The following is a 14,020-nucleotide window of genomic DNA, read 5'->3' as shown; positions in this document are numbered from 1 at the left end:
GTGGCTGTTAAGTGCGTCTTGGATCCGAAATTTTCCTTGGTCCATTTTTCCCTTGAAGAAAGTTTAATGGCCTCTCACCATTAACCCATCTGAAAGAAGTTACTGGAAAGGGGAGAAGGGCGGCTCCGTGCAGGTAGCGAAGGCTGATCTGGGCACGATCAGTTAGGGACAAGAGAGATCCCAGACGAAGCAGGAGCCCGGAACCAGAGCAATGGAGCTGAAAGAAACCTGGAGGCTCGGTGGAAGCCCACGTGTAGAGAGACGCAGAAACCCAGTGCGGCTGAGCGCCCTCCTCCTCGCAGGCCCCGCCCATCCGGGCCCGGGCATCCGGGCCAATGGGCGTGACCCTGTGGGGGCGTGGCCTGCGCACAGGTGCCGCCCCGGCCCGCCCGTTCCGTCGCCTCTGCCGTCGTGCGTGCGGCTCCGCGGAGGGCCGGGCTTGCGCTCTCTCCGCCTTCTTCCCCACCTCCGGCTGCCGGCGACACCGGTCTTTGCAGTCCGGGACCCCGTGCGATCGTTAGCCCGGTGCACGGTGAGTCCCCGAAGGAGCCCGTGGGCTCCCGGGCCAGTGGTTCCGAGGCTGGCGCTAGGCCGGAGACCGGCCGCCGGTACGGGCTGAGGGCAGCGGACAGCTTGGGGCATGTGGATGAATGAGGCACCCTCGGACTAGGCCGCGCGGCCACGAGATTGGCCCTCGCCGCAGTCTAGGGGAAAGTCTTGCCTCAGGGCGGGACGCCAATGCCGGGTCAGGAGGGGAAGGGTGGTGTGCGGGGGTCCTGCTTGGCTGGACTGCGGGGGCACCCCTTGTAGGTCACCCCTTGTAGGCCCCAGGACTGGACGGGCTCTCCCCATGCAGCTGTTCATTGGAGGCCCGGAACAGGTGTCAGGATCCCCAAAAAGGGAGATCCTTGGCCTCCCGGTCTGGGATTACATGTTGGAGTATCACTTCTGGAGCGGGCGGAGTGGGGAGAAGGAGGGAGGAGCAGCGTGGCTCTAGGAGGTCCAACCAGCCAGAAGGCAGGGACAGTTTTAGTTTCCAGGTTCTAAGACGCGCAAGGTTGCAGTTCCTCGTAGGTTCCTGTTGCAGTGTTAAAAGTGAGATCAATTTTGCACAGTGGACCTTGGAGCCAGGACAAGCAAGAAAAGACAGAAAGTTTGGACTTGTCAATCAAAAGGTTGAAAGTATTTGAAATGGGGCTGTATATAGCCTACTGGTATTGCTTTTAGCATACATGAAGGCTCTTGGTTGGATCTTGAAAAGCCACAACAAGGTGAGTGCCTTCAAAGTATCCAGTGTAGAGTGTGGGTTTCAAAAACTGTTTAATAAGGACTGACGGTTAGCTTACCTACAGTGTCAAAGGCAAAAAGGTCTGGCTTCGAAGGCCCTCCAGGCCTAGTGGTGACCATCAGTGTGGTGAACGCTGAGTTGTGGAGAGTGGTGGGTTCCAAGTGGTGGAGGAATGATTGGTGACTTGGTTGCTGGTGTTTCTGTAATGGGCTTCCTTTGACTTCTGTCTCTGCTCCTGCTTCCAAATGCTTTCCTTCAAATACTATGACAGGTTAAGAAGGCGGTTGTCCGCAGCCAGCATGGAGGATTGGAACTAAGTTTTATGTTTATCTTTGATTCCTGCTGCTGCAGTGTTTCTGGGACTACTCAGAAGTGATGCATGTACAAATTTTAGAATCAGATTTGTTTACAGAGACCCTCCCCTCAAAAAAAGTATGGGTTTTGCCCATATTTTAGTTGTGGATTGGTGTATACAGTAGGTTTTCTTGTCTACTACCCAGTAATATATTCTGTATACAGACATGTGTTTTGTTTATAGGGGGAGTCTTAAAAGTTCATTTTGATATTTTAGATGCCCCCGAAAAAGGGAGGAGATGGAATTAAGCCACCTCCAATTATTGGAAGATTTGGAACCTCATTGAAAATTGGTATCGTTGGATTGCCGAATGTTGGGTAAGTAGAAATTGGGACTTTTCTTATTTTGATTTTGTAAACTTTGTGTCCTGTTATAGAAATAGAAACTCACAAGGCAATAAGAATTCAAATTGAAGGGGCTAGAATATTGTTACAAAACTAGATGTTAACTTACATGTGTTTATATACTTGATTTTAATTTTTTTGCACACATTGGAGTGAGTTATTTACATTGTTTTGCTAAACTCAGGAAGATGCCGTGAGAGTTAAAATATTAATGAGGTAAATCAGCTACAGTTGCTTGAAAAGTTAGGAGAAGCATAATATTCTGTTTGCTTGGGCTGTACTTCCTACCTAGGGTGTTACTAGCAACCTCACAGTAGGACAGTGTAGGAAATAGTTTTAAAAACCTTTTTTAAAAGCTCTTGAGAGCAGAGGGTTATCTGGCAGGTGAGATTTTACTGGAGAAAGAAGTAACTGCTTTGAATATTTTGTTAGAAGGTAGGTAAAGGGTTCCTGTTTCTGCAGATTTAAAAGCCAAAACGGAATCCACAGAACACGCTGGCAAGCCAGTCTAGCCACAGTGGTGAGCTCCGAGTTCAGCAGCAGACCCTGCTTTATACGTGAGGTGGTGTGCAGCTGAGGAAGACACTTGACCCCAGCATTGGGCTGCCATGAGCACACACGCATGCACCTGTGTCTGCACACATCTGAACAGGCACATGGATGCCACGCATGTGTGCACACAAAAGGTGTTTAAACTTGGGAATTCTGAAAACAAAGTACAGGGTTTTATCATGTCTTTAAAGTTAACCATACATACATACCATATAGTTGCACAGAAGACAATGATAGAAGATATTATGTGGGATTAATCTTACAATTGTGTACACATGTAACTTAAATGTTCAGTGTTGGTTACTTTCTTGTTTGTTTTTTTTTTGGTTTTTTGAGACTGGGTTTCTCTGTGTAGCCCTGGCTGTCCTGGCACTCACTTTGTAGACCAGGCTGGCCTCGAACTCAGAAATCCACCTGCCTCTGCATCCCAAGTGCTGGGATTAAAGGTGTGTGCCTACACACCCGGTTCTTTTCATTTTTTTAAACTATCTTAGCCAGGCATGGCACTTCACATCTTTATCCTAGCACTTTGGGGGCTAATGCAAGAGCAGTCCTGTGAGATTGAGGCTAGCTTGGGCTACAGAAAAACCTCTTCTCAGAACCAAGATTCAGTCAGTCAAGCAATCAATCAATCAATCTCTCTCTCTGTCTCTCTGTCTCTCTGTCTCTCTCTCAGTGATTAAGGTAATAGATACAGCATGGGTTTATGATGCTCACTGGGGCATTTTGGGATGTACTTTTAGATGTTTACATCAGGGGTATATAAAACAACTGTGGTGCTCTGTGTGCCTGCTGGAGCTCCTGTTACAAAGTCCTCAGTGACTGCAGCACGGTGTGCTCAAGCTTCCCAGTTCTGGGATTCTTTTTTTTTTTTTTGATTTTTCGAGACAGGGTTTCTCTGTGTAGCCCTGGCTGTCCTGGCACTCACTTTGTAGACCAGGCTGGCCTCGAACTCAGAAATCCGCCTGCCTCTGCCTCCCGAGTGCTGGGATTAAAGGCGTGCGCCACCATGCCCGGCTCTGGGATTCTTGAAGTATAAGACATGAACAAGTGTGGTTATCTGAATTTCAGCCTCTTCTAGAGTGGGTTATAGTTTGAAGGGGCTTCCTTCTGTGCTAAAGTCTACTTGTAGAGTAATAATAAAGAGTGGAAATATAAATATAGCAAAACAAATAATCAAGCCAAGTATTGTAGGGTACTGCCAGTAAGTTGAGAGCAAAGATCTGATCATAATGTTTGCAGGGAGTTTTTCTGCCCCAGTAGAAGGATTTTAGATATTAGCATTCGTCTCTTTGGAATCCGTGTATTCACACCATCTCTACTTCAGATGGGACTAATTGAAAAGGGCTATCTGAAATCCTAAGTGTTATTTTAGTGTAAGTCTTTTGGGGGTTACAGAATAGAATATAGTGATTAGTACTTTCAGCTTCAAAGTAGTCCTCCTCTTCAGTTTTACTGGGGTATGTTAAACACAATAACATTTAAAAATATTTTGAATTACATTTTTATATGCCTTGGTTTTTGTTTTTGTTGTTGTTGTTGCTGTCATTGTTTTGTCTGCATTCATGACTGTATGAGGGTGTCAGGTCTCAGGCAGTTGTGAGCTGTCATGTGGGTGCTGGGGATTGAACCCCAATTCTCTAGGAAAGCAGCCAGTGCTCTCAACCACTGAACTATTTCTCCAGCCCCTTGAATTACATTTTATTTATTTTGTTTGTGGGTGATGACACAAATATTGGAGATTAGAGGACAACTTGTGGAAGGTAGTTCTCCCATCATGTGGGCTTAGGTTTAGGGGGTTGAATGCAGCCCATCAGACTTGGTGGATGGTATTTTTACTTGCTTAGCTGTCCTGCCGGCTTGAATTCTCTCATTTTTGATAAGAAGGTCCAGAAGATTTAATTCAGGGCTTACGTGAAAATTCATTTATTTTAATGCAGTAGTTTACTCAATTTTGGCAATTGTGTTTGGTTGTAAAATTCATTTTTTTATAGAATGATCTTTCTTTAAACTGTATCAGGTAGAGTTGACTGTATGAAACACAAATCTTTTAAACAAAAAAGAGGATTACTGGAAGAATTGAAGGAGCGAACAGCTAGATATCAGAAGGCTAAGAGCTCAGGTGAGGCAGGCGTGGATCAGTCATTCCACGTGGAACTCAGCTACACCAGCTCTTGACCTGCATGATTCTTATCTGGGATACTTATTCTGTTGTACAGATTCCTGAGCAAGAAAGGCCAGTTAGATCTGTCTAGCTTTGGATGGGTTTACAGGAAATAGATTGGAGGTTCGGGGTAGTTTTCTTAAGGATAGTCCACTGGTTGCAATAAGGGCAGTCAATTTAGAAATTGTTCTAGTTAGGGTTGCTGCCGTGCTGATGAACTACCACGACCAAAACCAACTTATGGAGGAAAGGGTTTACTTGGGTTATGTATTCTGAATCGCAGTCTACTGAGAGAAGCCAGTGTGAACACAAACTAGATGGGAACCTGGAGGCGGGAGCTGATGCAGGGACCATGCAGGGGTGCTGCTTACTGGCCTGCTTTAGATGGCTTTGCTCAGCTTGCTTTTTTGTAGAACCAAGGACCACCTACCCAGGCATGTCCCCACTCACAGTGAGCTGGGCCCACCCCTGTCAAACACTAATTAAGAAAATACTGTGCAGTCTTGCTTACAGTTATAGAGGCAGTTTTTCAATTGAAGTCCCTTCCTCTCAGGTGGCTCCAGCTTGTGTCAAGTTGGCATAAAACTAACCAGGCAGAAACCATCTGAAGAATCTCGTGATATTAGAGAGTTAAGTAAACTTGCTTTTTTAGTATGTATCTGCTAATTACTAGAAACTAAATGGTCATATTCATAGCTAAGCTGTTTTTTATATTTTTGTTTGTTTTTTGATGTGGGGTCTCAGTATGTAGCCCTGGCTGTTCTGGAATTCACTCTGTAGACCAGGCTAGCCTCAAACCCACAGAGATTTCCTGCTTCTACCTCTTGAATGCTGGGATTAAAGGCATGTGCCATTATCTGATGTCATGTGTCATTTGTGACAGTCTTGTTCTGTAGCCCATGCTGATGTAGAATACTAGGTAGCCCAAGCTGTCCTTGAGTTCCCAAGGATCTTACTGCCTGAGCCTACGGAATGCTAGGACTACAGGAGTAAATACCTTTGCCCAGAAAGCTAATCTGGTACTTACTGAACAGTACTATCTGCAAGTCTCTGTTCTGAGTGTTGTACATTGAATTAGCTATTTAGCATCCATGGTTAGACTTTCAGTCCAAAAAGGAAGTGATTGTGTTGTTCCTGTTTATTGACATATTTCTAGTGCCTAGACTGGTGTTAGTAAATAGTGAAAACCCAATAATTACTTATGTAAGGTAGTAATTATTTGTGAATAGGATAATCTTTGATAACTGTATGTAGGCTTAGTGATAAAGAGACATGTTTTAATGCAGAAAAAAGAGTATCATGGTAAGAGTATGGCAACTTGGTTTCTACTTCTGTTTTTTACCTCAGCGGTCCTTTGTAAATTGCCTTTAGTTAGACCAGTGTGTTATTGTTAATGTAAGGTTTAGAAGCTCTTGGGGGAAACTACTTAGAGTTTTAGACTTGTATCAAGGATAGATCTTCTTGTGTAGCATTAGACTGAGTTATGGAGGTTAGACTATTCTATATAACCTTGGTTTGTTTGTTTTGCACACAATAAAATAAAAGTGCATTTTGTAGTCAAAAATGGGTTCTTTAGTCATAGTGGACCTTCTGTATGATAGTCTTAGGGAACCCCGATTCTTCTCAGCGTATAGCTCAGCAGTCCCTAGAATTGTGACCTTTTCCTATGGCCTAGGTTGCTATGAATTCCCTACAGTTGGTTACCCAAAGTATCAAATAATCTAGCAGCATTTTCCTTTAAACTGCAGTATTTAGTTGCAAGGAAGGTTAGAACGAATACACAAACACATACACACACACACACACACACACTCACACACAGACACACACACACAAGCCAGAAGTTAATGTAGGGAGAGTGTCTGCCTTAGTTGATTTCCACCTTTTTTTTTAAATTTGAAAATACATTTTTTTCATACAATATATCCTGATCCTGGTTTCTCCTTCCTTATCTCCTCCTATCTCCTCCCAACCTCCTCCACCCATCCAACTCCATGCCTTCTCTCTCTCTCTCTCTCTCTCTCTTTAGAGGTCCAACAGGCAAAACAAGCCAGAATAAAACAAAACAGAAAAAAAGTCAAAGAAAACACTTTGTGTTCATATACAGGAATACATACTGAGACACATACACACACACATACAAACACACACACACATATACACAGACACACCATAAAAACACAAAATTGGAAACCATATATTAGCAAGAGACCCTAAGGTAAAAAAATGACCACATAAATATTATGAGACAAAATTCTCCAAAAATAAAATTGAGTTTGTTTTGTGTTAGCTTCCCTTAACTGTGTTGGGGAACTAGCTAGAAGGGCTGTTCCCACCTCTCCTGCACTGGGATTACAGCCAAGGGACACCCCACTCTTCATATGGGCTCGGGAGATCTAAACTCAGGTCCGCTGCTTGTATGGCAAGGACTTTACCAAGTGAACCTTTGGCCCAGCCTCTCACCTGTTTTCAGAATAAAGAAATATATAAAAACAAAAGGAAAAAATTACTTTTAGGCCATTTTCTTTTTTGTCCTGGTCTTGTGTCCAGAAGACTGCCCCCTTCTTTGAAATTCAAGAATGGTATTAAGAGACTAAAGATCTGATCTCTAGGTATCATCATTGTTCCTGCGTGTGTTACTGAATTTAGGTTCCTTTACAAAATAGGTAGGGAATATATATATATATATATATATATATATATATATATATATATATATATATATATATATGAGGTAACCCAGCAGGTAAAGGCGCCTGAAGTCAGTCCCAGGACCCACATGGTGGGAGGCATTGTCCCTAACCTCCACATGTGCAGGCTTTCCATAGTTACGGAAAGAAAAGTTTGAAAAATCTGCTGCTTTATCTGTGCTAGAGTGTGTGGTATAAATGGTTAATTCAGTATGCTGTGGAAATTTGCATTAGTGTTCATATTTTCTCTTACCTACTGAAATTTTCATAAAGATTTTAGTTAAAACCTATTCAATTAGATTTTTTTTTGATGTACTAAGATGTTTTTTCCAAAGTGAAATTTGTATGTCTTAAGTAGAGGCCTACACATTAAGTCTAGTTATTGTCTTCTGTTTGTGGTTTTGTTCTAAGATAGTGTTTTCTCTGTAGCACACGCAGGCCTTAAATCACTGTGTAGCTCAGGCTAGTTTGTAAATCCCCCTGAGTTGTAGATTACAGGCATATGTCACTAGACAGTGTTTCTTCAAGTCTCATTATTGCTGACAGAGTCCTTTGTACAAACCAATTTTTTGTTTAGGTTATTTATTTTTATGTGTGTGTGTGTGTGTGAGTGTATGTGTGTGTGCAGTACAAATATACCTGTGCTCACTGTGCTCATTGAGGACAGAGAAAGGAGCGTCCCTGGTCCTGGAGTTACACATAGTTGGATGCCACGAGCCAACGTGTGAGTACTGGGAATCAAACCCGGGTCTTCTGCAACAGAACAGAACAGGTGCTGTTAACTCCTAAGCCAGTTCTCCAGCCCTTCATGCCCATTCTTGTTTGAACTTGCTATAATTTTGAGTCTTTCTCTTGTTTTAAGCCTTAATAGTAACCTTATGGGATATAAATGTATATGTATATATAAAAACCTATGGGTTTTTAACACATCAATCTTAGGCTGAAACTAAATTCTTTGCTTCTAAAAGGCATTGGTTGAATAGATTTAAATAGATCAAAAATGTCTTAAGTTGCCACTGAAGTCCATAGTAATAATCTTAAATTACTTTCTAGTTCCTCCTCATTTCCCTCCCTCCCTCTCTCCCCTCCCCCCCCTTTCTTCTGTTTTGTGCATACAAAGAAATTGGAAGACATGGATTCTTTAGGCTTTCCTCAAGTCTGCAGCAGTAATCTTTAGACATCTGTCTCCTACTTCTGTATTTCCTATTTCGTGCCTGTAGAATTACTGGGGTTTCTAAATTTGAAACCTATGTAAGATGAGATGGTCTATAGAAATGGGGAATTGTCTTTCAAGTTTCAAGTTGAGTGTGAATATGTTCCTAATCGTTTCTTCTGGTGTATATTTCGGTATATGGCTTAAATGATAAAGTTTACATTTTTTTTCTTTTTGTGATGCTGAGGATTGAATTCAGAGTCTTGTCATGGTACATGCCACTGAGTGATATCAGAGTCTCTCGTAGCATCTTTAATATGTGGACAATGAGTATATTTTTGAGGTTTATTTATAGTATATGAATATTAAAATTATTTGACTTGTTAAAAAAATGGGTTTGCTATTTTGATTGGCTTGATGGGCCTTTGCCTGCTCAGCCATTTCAATTGCTCCAGAATAGCTTTTCCTTTCTCTCTTTTTCTCTTTAACCTTGATTATGTTGTATTATCAAGGTTGGTTTCTAACTCCTGGGCATCAGCTATCCTCCTGCCTCAGCTTCCTGAAATAGTTGAGACAGCAGACATACATTTATTTTGATAGGGCTCCATGACTATTAATAGCTTCTTCCTGTTTTGTGGAAAAGTTGAGATTCCAGGTTATTTTTTGTTGTTTCTTGTTTGTTTGAGACAGCAAACAAACTCAAGATCCTTCTGCCTTAACCTGGAAGGTGCTAGCAGGCTGATAGGCTGTACTCAGTTCATCTTACATTTTGTTTGTTTGTTTGTTTGTGTTTTGGTGCCAGATCTGAAACTGGCTTTTTCTCTGAGAAGTCTTGACCATGTTTAATAGGCATGACATTTAAAGGCCATAATGCAAATGCAGATTCTCTTAAAAGTCTCTGCTCTCTGTGTCTTTATATTAATATTTTAAATTATGTTCTTTTATACTCTTAAAAATTAAAATATGTATTATTGTACATATATGTATGTGGTATGTGTGTGGAAGTGTGTGCATGCCCTGGTGAGTGTGTAGAGGTCAGAGAACAACTTTATGGGGTAAGTTCTTGCCATCCATCTTAACAAATGGTGCCAGAATTAGTCAGGTTGCCAGGGTTCTGTGGCAGGCCACTCTACTTGTTGAGCCTTCTCCCTGGCTCAAGCCTTACCATCTTTTTTGGATGTAAATGGATTATATATTTATAAATATACATACCTTTTTATTTTATTTATTTATTTATTTATTTATTTATTTATTTAATTTGGGTTTTTGAGACAGGGTTTCTCTGTGTAGCCCTGGCTGTCCTGGAACTCACTCTGTAGACCAGGCTGGCCTCGAACTCAGAAATTCACCTGCCTCTGCCTTCTGAGTGCTGGGATTAAAGGCGTGTGCCACCACGCCCGGCTTATACCTTTTTAAATTAAGTAGTATGACATCTGTCTTTCTAAGACTGAACTTAAAGGACACTTCTATAAAAGAGGCCAGTCATTTTCTCTGATTCATTTTATTCCTAGAGCTTTGAAGTTGTTCCTAGCACTGTGTCTCACAAGGCCTGGGCCCTGGAACTCTGACTAGGGGTGACAAGGGAATGAAGAAAGGACAGGAACAATAAAGAAACAACACACATGTGGATAGGAGAAGCTGGGGTCAGGTGGGGCGTGTGTTTTGATGGAGTCACACCTACTACTTCAGAAACCTGGAACCTCAGCACAGGGGCAGGGGTCTCAGGCTGTAAGCATTCAGGAAGAGGAAGCTGTAGTGGCTAATTTTTGTACACAGTGGTCATTCTGCACTTGGACCCCCAAGGAAAGCTTTCCCATCCTACAGAGCCTGGCCCATGTAGGGACAGGCCTGTCAGTTTACCTGTGGGTTCAAGCCTTGATCTTTACTTACCATGGCTATGTGGGTGTCAACAATACACATTCATTCAGGGTATCTTCTGCTAGGTTGTTACAGGTTGCCACTATAAATCCTTCAGAAGTCACCATTAATTTGTAGTTGTTTAGCTGAGCATGAATCTAGCCCCATATCTCTAAACCTTGACTTTATAACATGTATCTGAACATATTTAGAACATGGACTTGAATACCAGTAGATCTTGTAATAGGCCTGACAGTGCCCACTGTTACCCTCTGTAATGCAATACAGCAAGGCATTTGAAAGCCACTGATTTGACTAGTGGTGTTGCTAGCAGCAGTAATTTGTGTCTATTTTGGCACACGTTTCTACTTGACTCTGAAATGTTTAGTCTGAATGTGATGTAAGCTCAGTATTTAAAGACTGATAGGTAGGTATCGTTCAGTATCTTGTTGTTAAAACACACTTCTTACTAGTAGCACTAAGATGAGCTTCCATTGTTACTTTCTTTTCATCCTGTTTATATAGGGCTCTCAGAATTAAATAAAAAAGACTGGTTCCTTGGTTTAAAAGTTTAATCTGATGTGCTGTGGTTAAGATGGTTTTTTTCCCTGATGAATATAAGATAATTAGACCTCATTTGACGAGACAGTTTCACTTTAAAATTTTGTGGGGGGAGGGTAGGAAGAATCATCATCTTTAAGTCACATAGTAACGCAACGATTATACTTTTTGAGTATTGTTTTATGAAATTTAGTCCATATGCAAACATTTTTACATAATCACATCTAACCAGAGTTTGTAAGTGCTGGCTTTATAATTACTGACTGATCCTTAGCTACTTCCTCAATTCTAAAAACCATTGTAGAACATTAATTCTCACTTTAAATTTCTTGTGCCCTCTCTTTGAAGCAAGGGAAAGGTACTATAGTGAGGTCTCTATAGTAGTCCAAAGCAAATCAGCAAAATCCTTAAAAGTCCCATTTTGTTTCAGACTTTACTCCACTTTGTAAAAACTCTGCATGACGGCTGTTCTATGGGTTGGCATCATCTTCTGAGTACATATCATGATATGTATCAGATAATTGAAAAATTATCCATATGAATGCACCTTTACCTTGATTTAAATCATATAGCAAAAAAGTCTTATATTTACTTTTATAATTCATATTTGAGGATTACCAGTAATCCTCAAATTAGAAGTTAGCATGAGCTCTGACCTATTTCTTCAGAGACAATAGTATCCGCTCCTCAATTTGGAATGCTTTGGGAACAGTCGTGCTGGCTTTCAGTGTGTCATGTTAGGGAAGTCACGTTAGATATGGGTGAAATGATACTGGCATATGATAATGGTACATTGTGGAAGAATATGTTTTGTGACAGTATATGGAACTCCAGATATCTTCTATTTCAAAGGTTCTTTGAGAACATTCTTTTCAAATTCTAAATAGACTAAAATAGGGAATATAACCAATAAACTTAAATTATCAAATCTCATATTTTGTGTTAGTAAAAATGTTTCTTCCGCTTTCCCAGATTTGTTCTTATAAATACTGCACTCTGAATTTAGCCTCAGGTGTGGTTTTTTTTTTTTTTGTTGCAATTTAAGAATTGACTGAAAGTGCTTTCCTTTATTTTAGGAAGTCTACCTTCTTCAATGTATTAACTAATAGTCAGGCGTCAGCAGAAAACTTCCCATTCTGCACTATTGATCCTAATGAGAGCAGAGTGCCTGTGCCAGATGAGAGGTTCGACTTTCTTTGCCAGTATCACAAACCAGCAAGGTAAGGAATACATTACAGAATTACTTATTTGCTCATAGATGGGGAAATATATGTATTTGATATGTTCAGAATCAAGTTTCTTCCAAACTTAGTGCAGCATTACTTCGGATGATTATAAAAGCAGTGTACAATAGAAAAGGAAGCAGGGGGGTCTTCTTTGTTAATGCAGTTAGCTTATGTTAGATGATTTCATCATGTAATATTGTAAGGATATACAAGCAGTATACATAGGAAGACGTGTGTAAAGAAAATCTCGAATTTATTGGCAGTAATTTCTGGGTAGTGGAATTTTTTAGACGAGTTTTGTTTCTTTTGGTTTTTTATTTAACACAAGGTTTGCCTATGTAGCCCAGGCTGGCCTTGAACCCGTACTCTTCTTGCCTTAGCCTGGAATTTACAGCTGTTTGAGGTGATTTTTACTAATCAGTAATTCCTTGGTATCCATGAATGGGGAATTGGTTCTTAGACTCTAGAGATATCAAAAGCTGCTCACCTAAAGTGCTGTAATTATTTCATGCTTATAGCCTTTGTACCATCTCCTATATATTTCATGTCCTCTCTAGTTTACTTACACAGGTAACTTAACTGTTATCTAAATAGGTACAATTTATTGTATAGGGAAAATGACAAGAAATCAACTTGCATACTCTTTACAGTTGTGGTTTCTTTCTTGTGGATACTTTTTTGATCTGTGCTTGGTCGAATGTGAGCTTGTATAATGCTGATTTTGTTTGGTTTTGGTTTTGAGACAGGGTCTCACTATACAGCCTTGGCTGGCCTAGAACTCACTGTGTAGATAGACCAGGTTGGCCTCACATTTACAGAGGTCAGCTTGGCTCTGCCTTCTGAGTGCTGGGATTAAATGTGTGTACCACTACACCTGGTTCTAACTTAGTTCTACTATTGTGTTTTCATACAAGTAGTATTTTGACCTTCTGAACTTCAGAAGATAGGCTTCTGTTCAATTTCTTTATTTCCATAAGGTCCATTGATCAATTATTATTATTATTATTTTTTTTAGTAAAGGAAAACAAGGATTTTTTTTTTTTTTTTTAGGAATTCATACCTTTAATACCAACAGATTTGAAATTCAAAAGATTTATTGTATCTCCATATCTTTGAAATTTTCAGCAGTGTCACATGGCCATATAGTCTATACTATACTAGGGGTCTATACTAGGGGGGAATACAGTGGGGCAAGATGGCAGCATGGCAGCTGCTGGGCCTACAAGGACTGCCTGTTGTCAGAAGCACAGCCTTACAATAGCCAGAGACAAACGAGGTCTGCAAATTAGATGGCGATCTGATGGAGTCAAGAGGAGGACTATAAAGAGGGATTCAGCACACACTGGGACATAAGGAGGATCACTGGAACCAGGAGTCTCAGTGTTGGAGGAGAGAGGGGCAAATACGATAAGGAGAGAGGCAGCTTCAACTCTACAGTGCTGGGCAGGGTTAGAGAGAGCTGGTGTCCTGTGTATATGCTCAGAAATAATACAGGAAGTTATTCATACTCTAGCAAAAGCACATATCCCATGCTTCTGTGTACACAGTCAGCATACAGTAGAGAAGAATATACCTCTTGATGTAGATAGTCCTGTTTTGTCAGAGTACAGGGAGAAGAGATAGCTTTCACTTCTCATCATGTTATCTGCTTTTTTGTCCCCATATCCTATAATGCATTATGTTATTTTCGCCTTCATAAGATTTCCTTTTTTCTAATTAAAGATAAAAGGCATACTTAAAAAATGACTTTCTAGCGGGGCGTGGTGGCGCACGCCTTTAATCCCAGCACTCGGGAGGCAGAGGCAGGCGGATTTCTGAGTTCGAGGCCAG

At 41.0% G+C, this 14,020-nt stretch overlaps 1 protein-coding gene across 2 annotated transcripts in view; it reads left to right on the top strand.

Moving 5' to 3' along the window:
- The first annotated feature begins 376 nt into the window (after nucleotides 1-376).
- Nucleotides 377-14,020, top strand: part of Ola1 (Obg like ATPase 1) — a 124,768-nt gene continuing 111,124 nt past the window's right edge. Inside the window, exons 1-3 of one of the 2 annotated variants that reach the window (XM_021181910.1) lie at nucleotides 377-532; nucleotides 1,860-1,960; nucleotides 12,041-12,184. In XM_021181910.1, coding sequence (XP_021037569.1) covers nucleotides 1,860-1,960; nucleotides 12,041-12,184 — 245 coding nt within the window. In that variant the 5' untranslated portion in view covers nucleotides 377-532. Of the gene's footprint in view, nucleotides 609-1,859; nucleotides 1,961-12,040; nucleotides 12,185-14,020 lie in introns of both variants that reach the window. The other variant, XM_029474093.1, reaches the window with a different exon arrangement.

The sequence above is a fragment of the Mus caroli genome, chromosome 2, assembly GCF_900094665.2.
Source record: "Mus caroli chromosome 2, CAROLI_EIJ_v1.1, whole genome shotgun sequence".
In the NCBI taxonomy this organism is placed as follows: domain Eukaryota; kingdom Metazoa; phylum Chordata; class Mammalia; order Rodentia; family Muridae; genus Mus; species Mus caroli.
The sequence above is the reverse complement of the archived record's forward strand: the minus strand, read 5'-3'. Positions and strand labels throughout refer to the sequence as shown.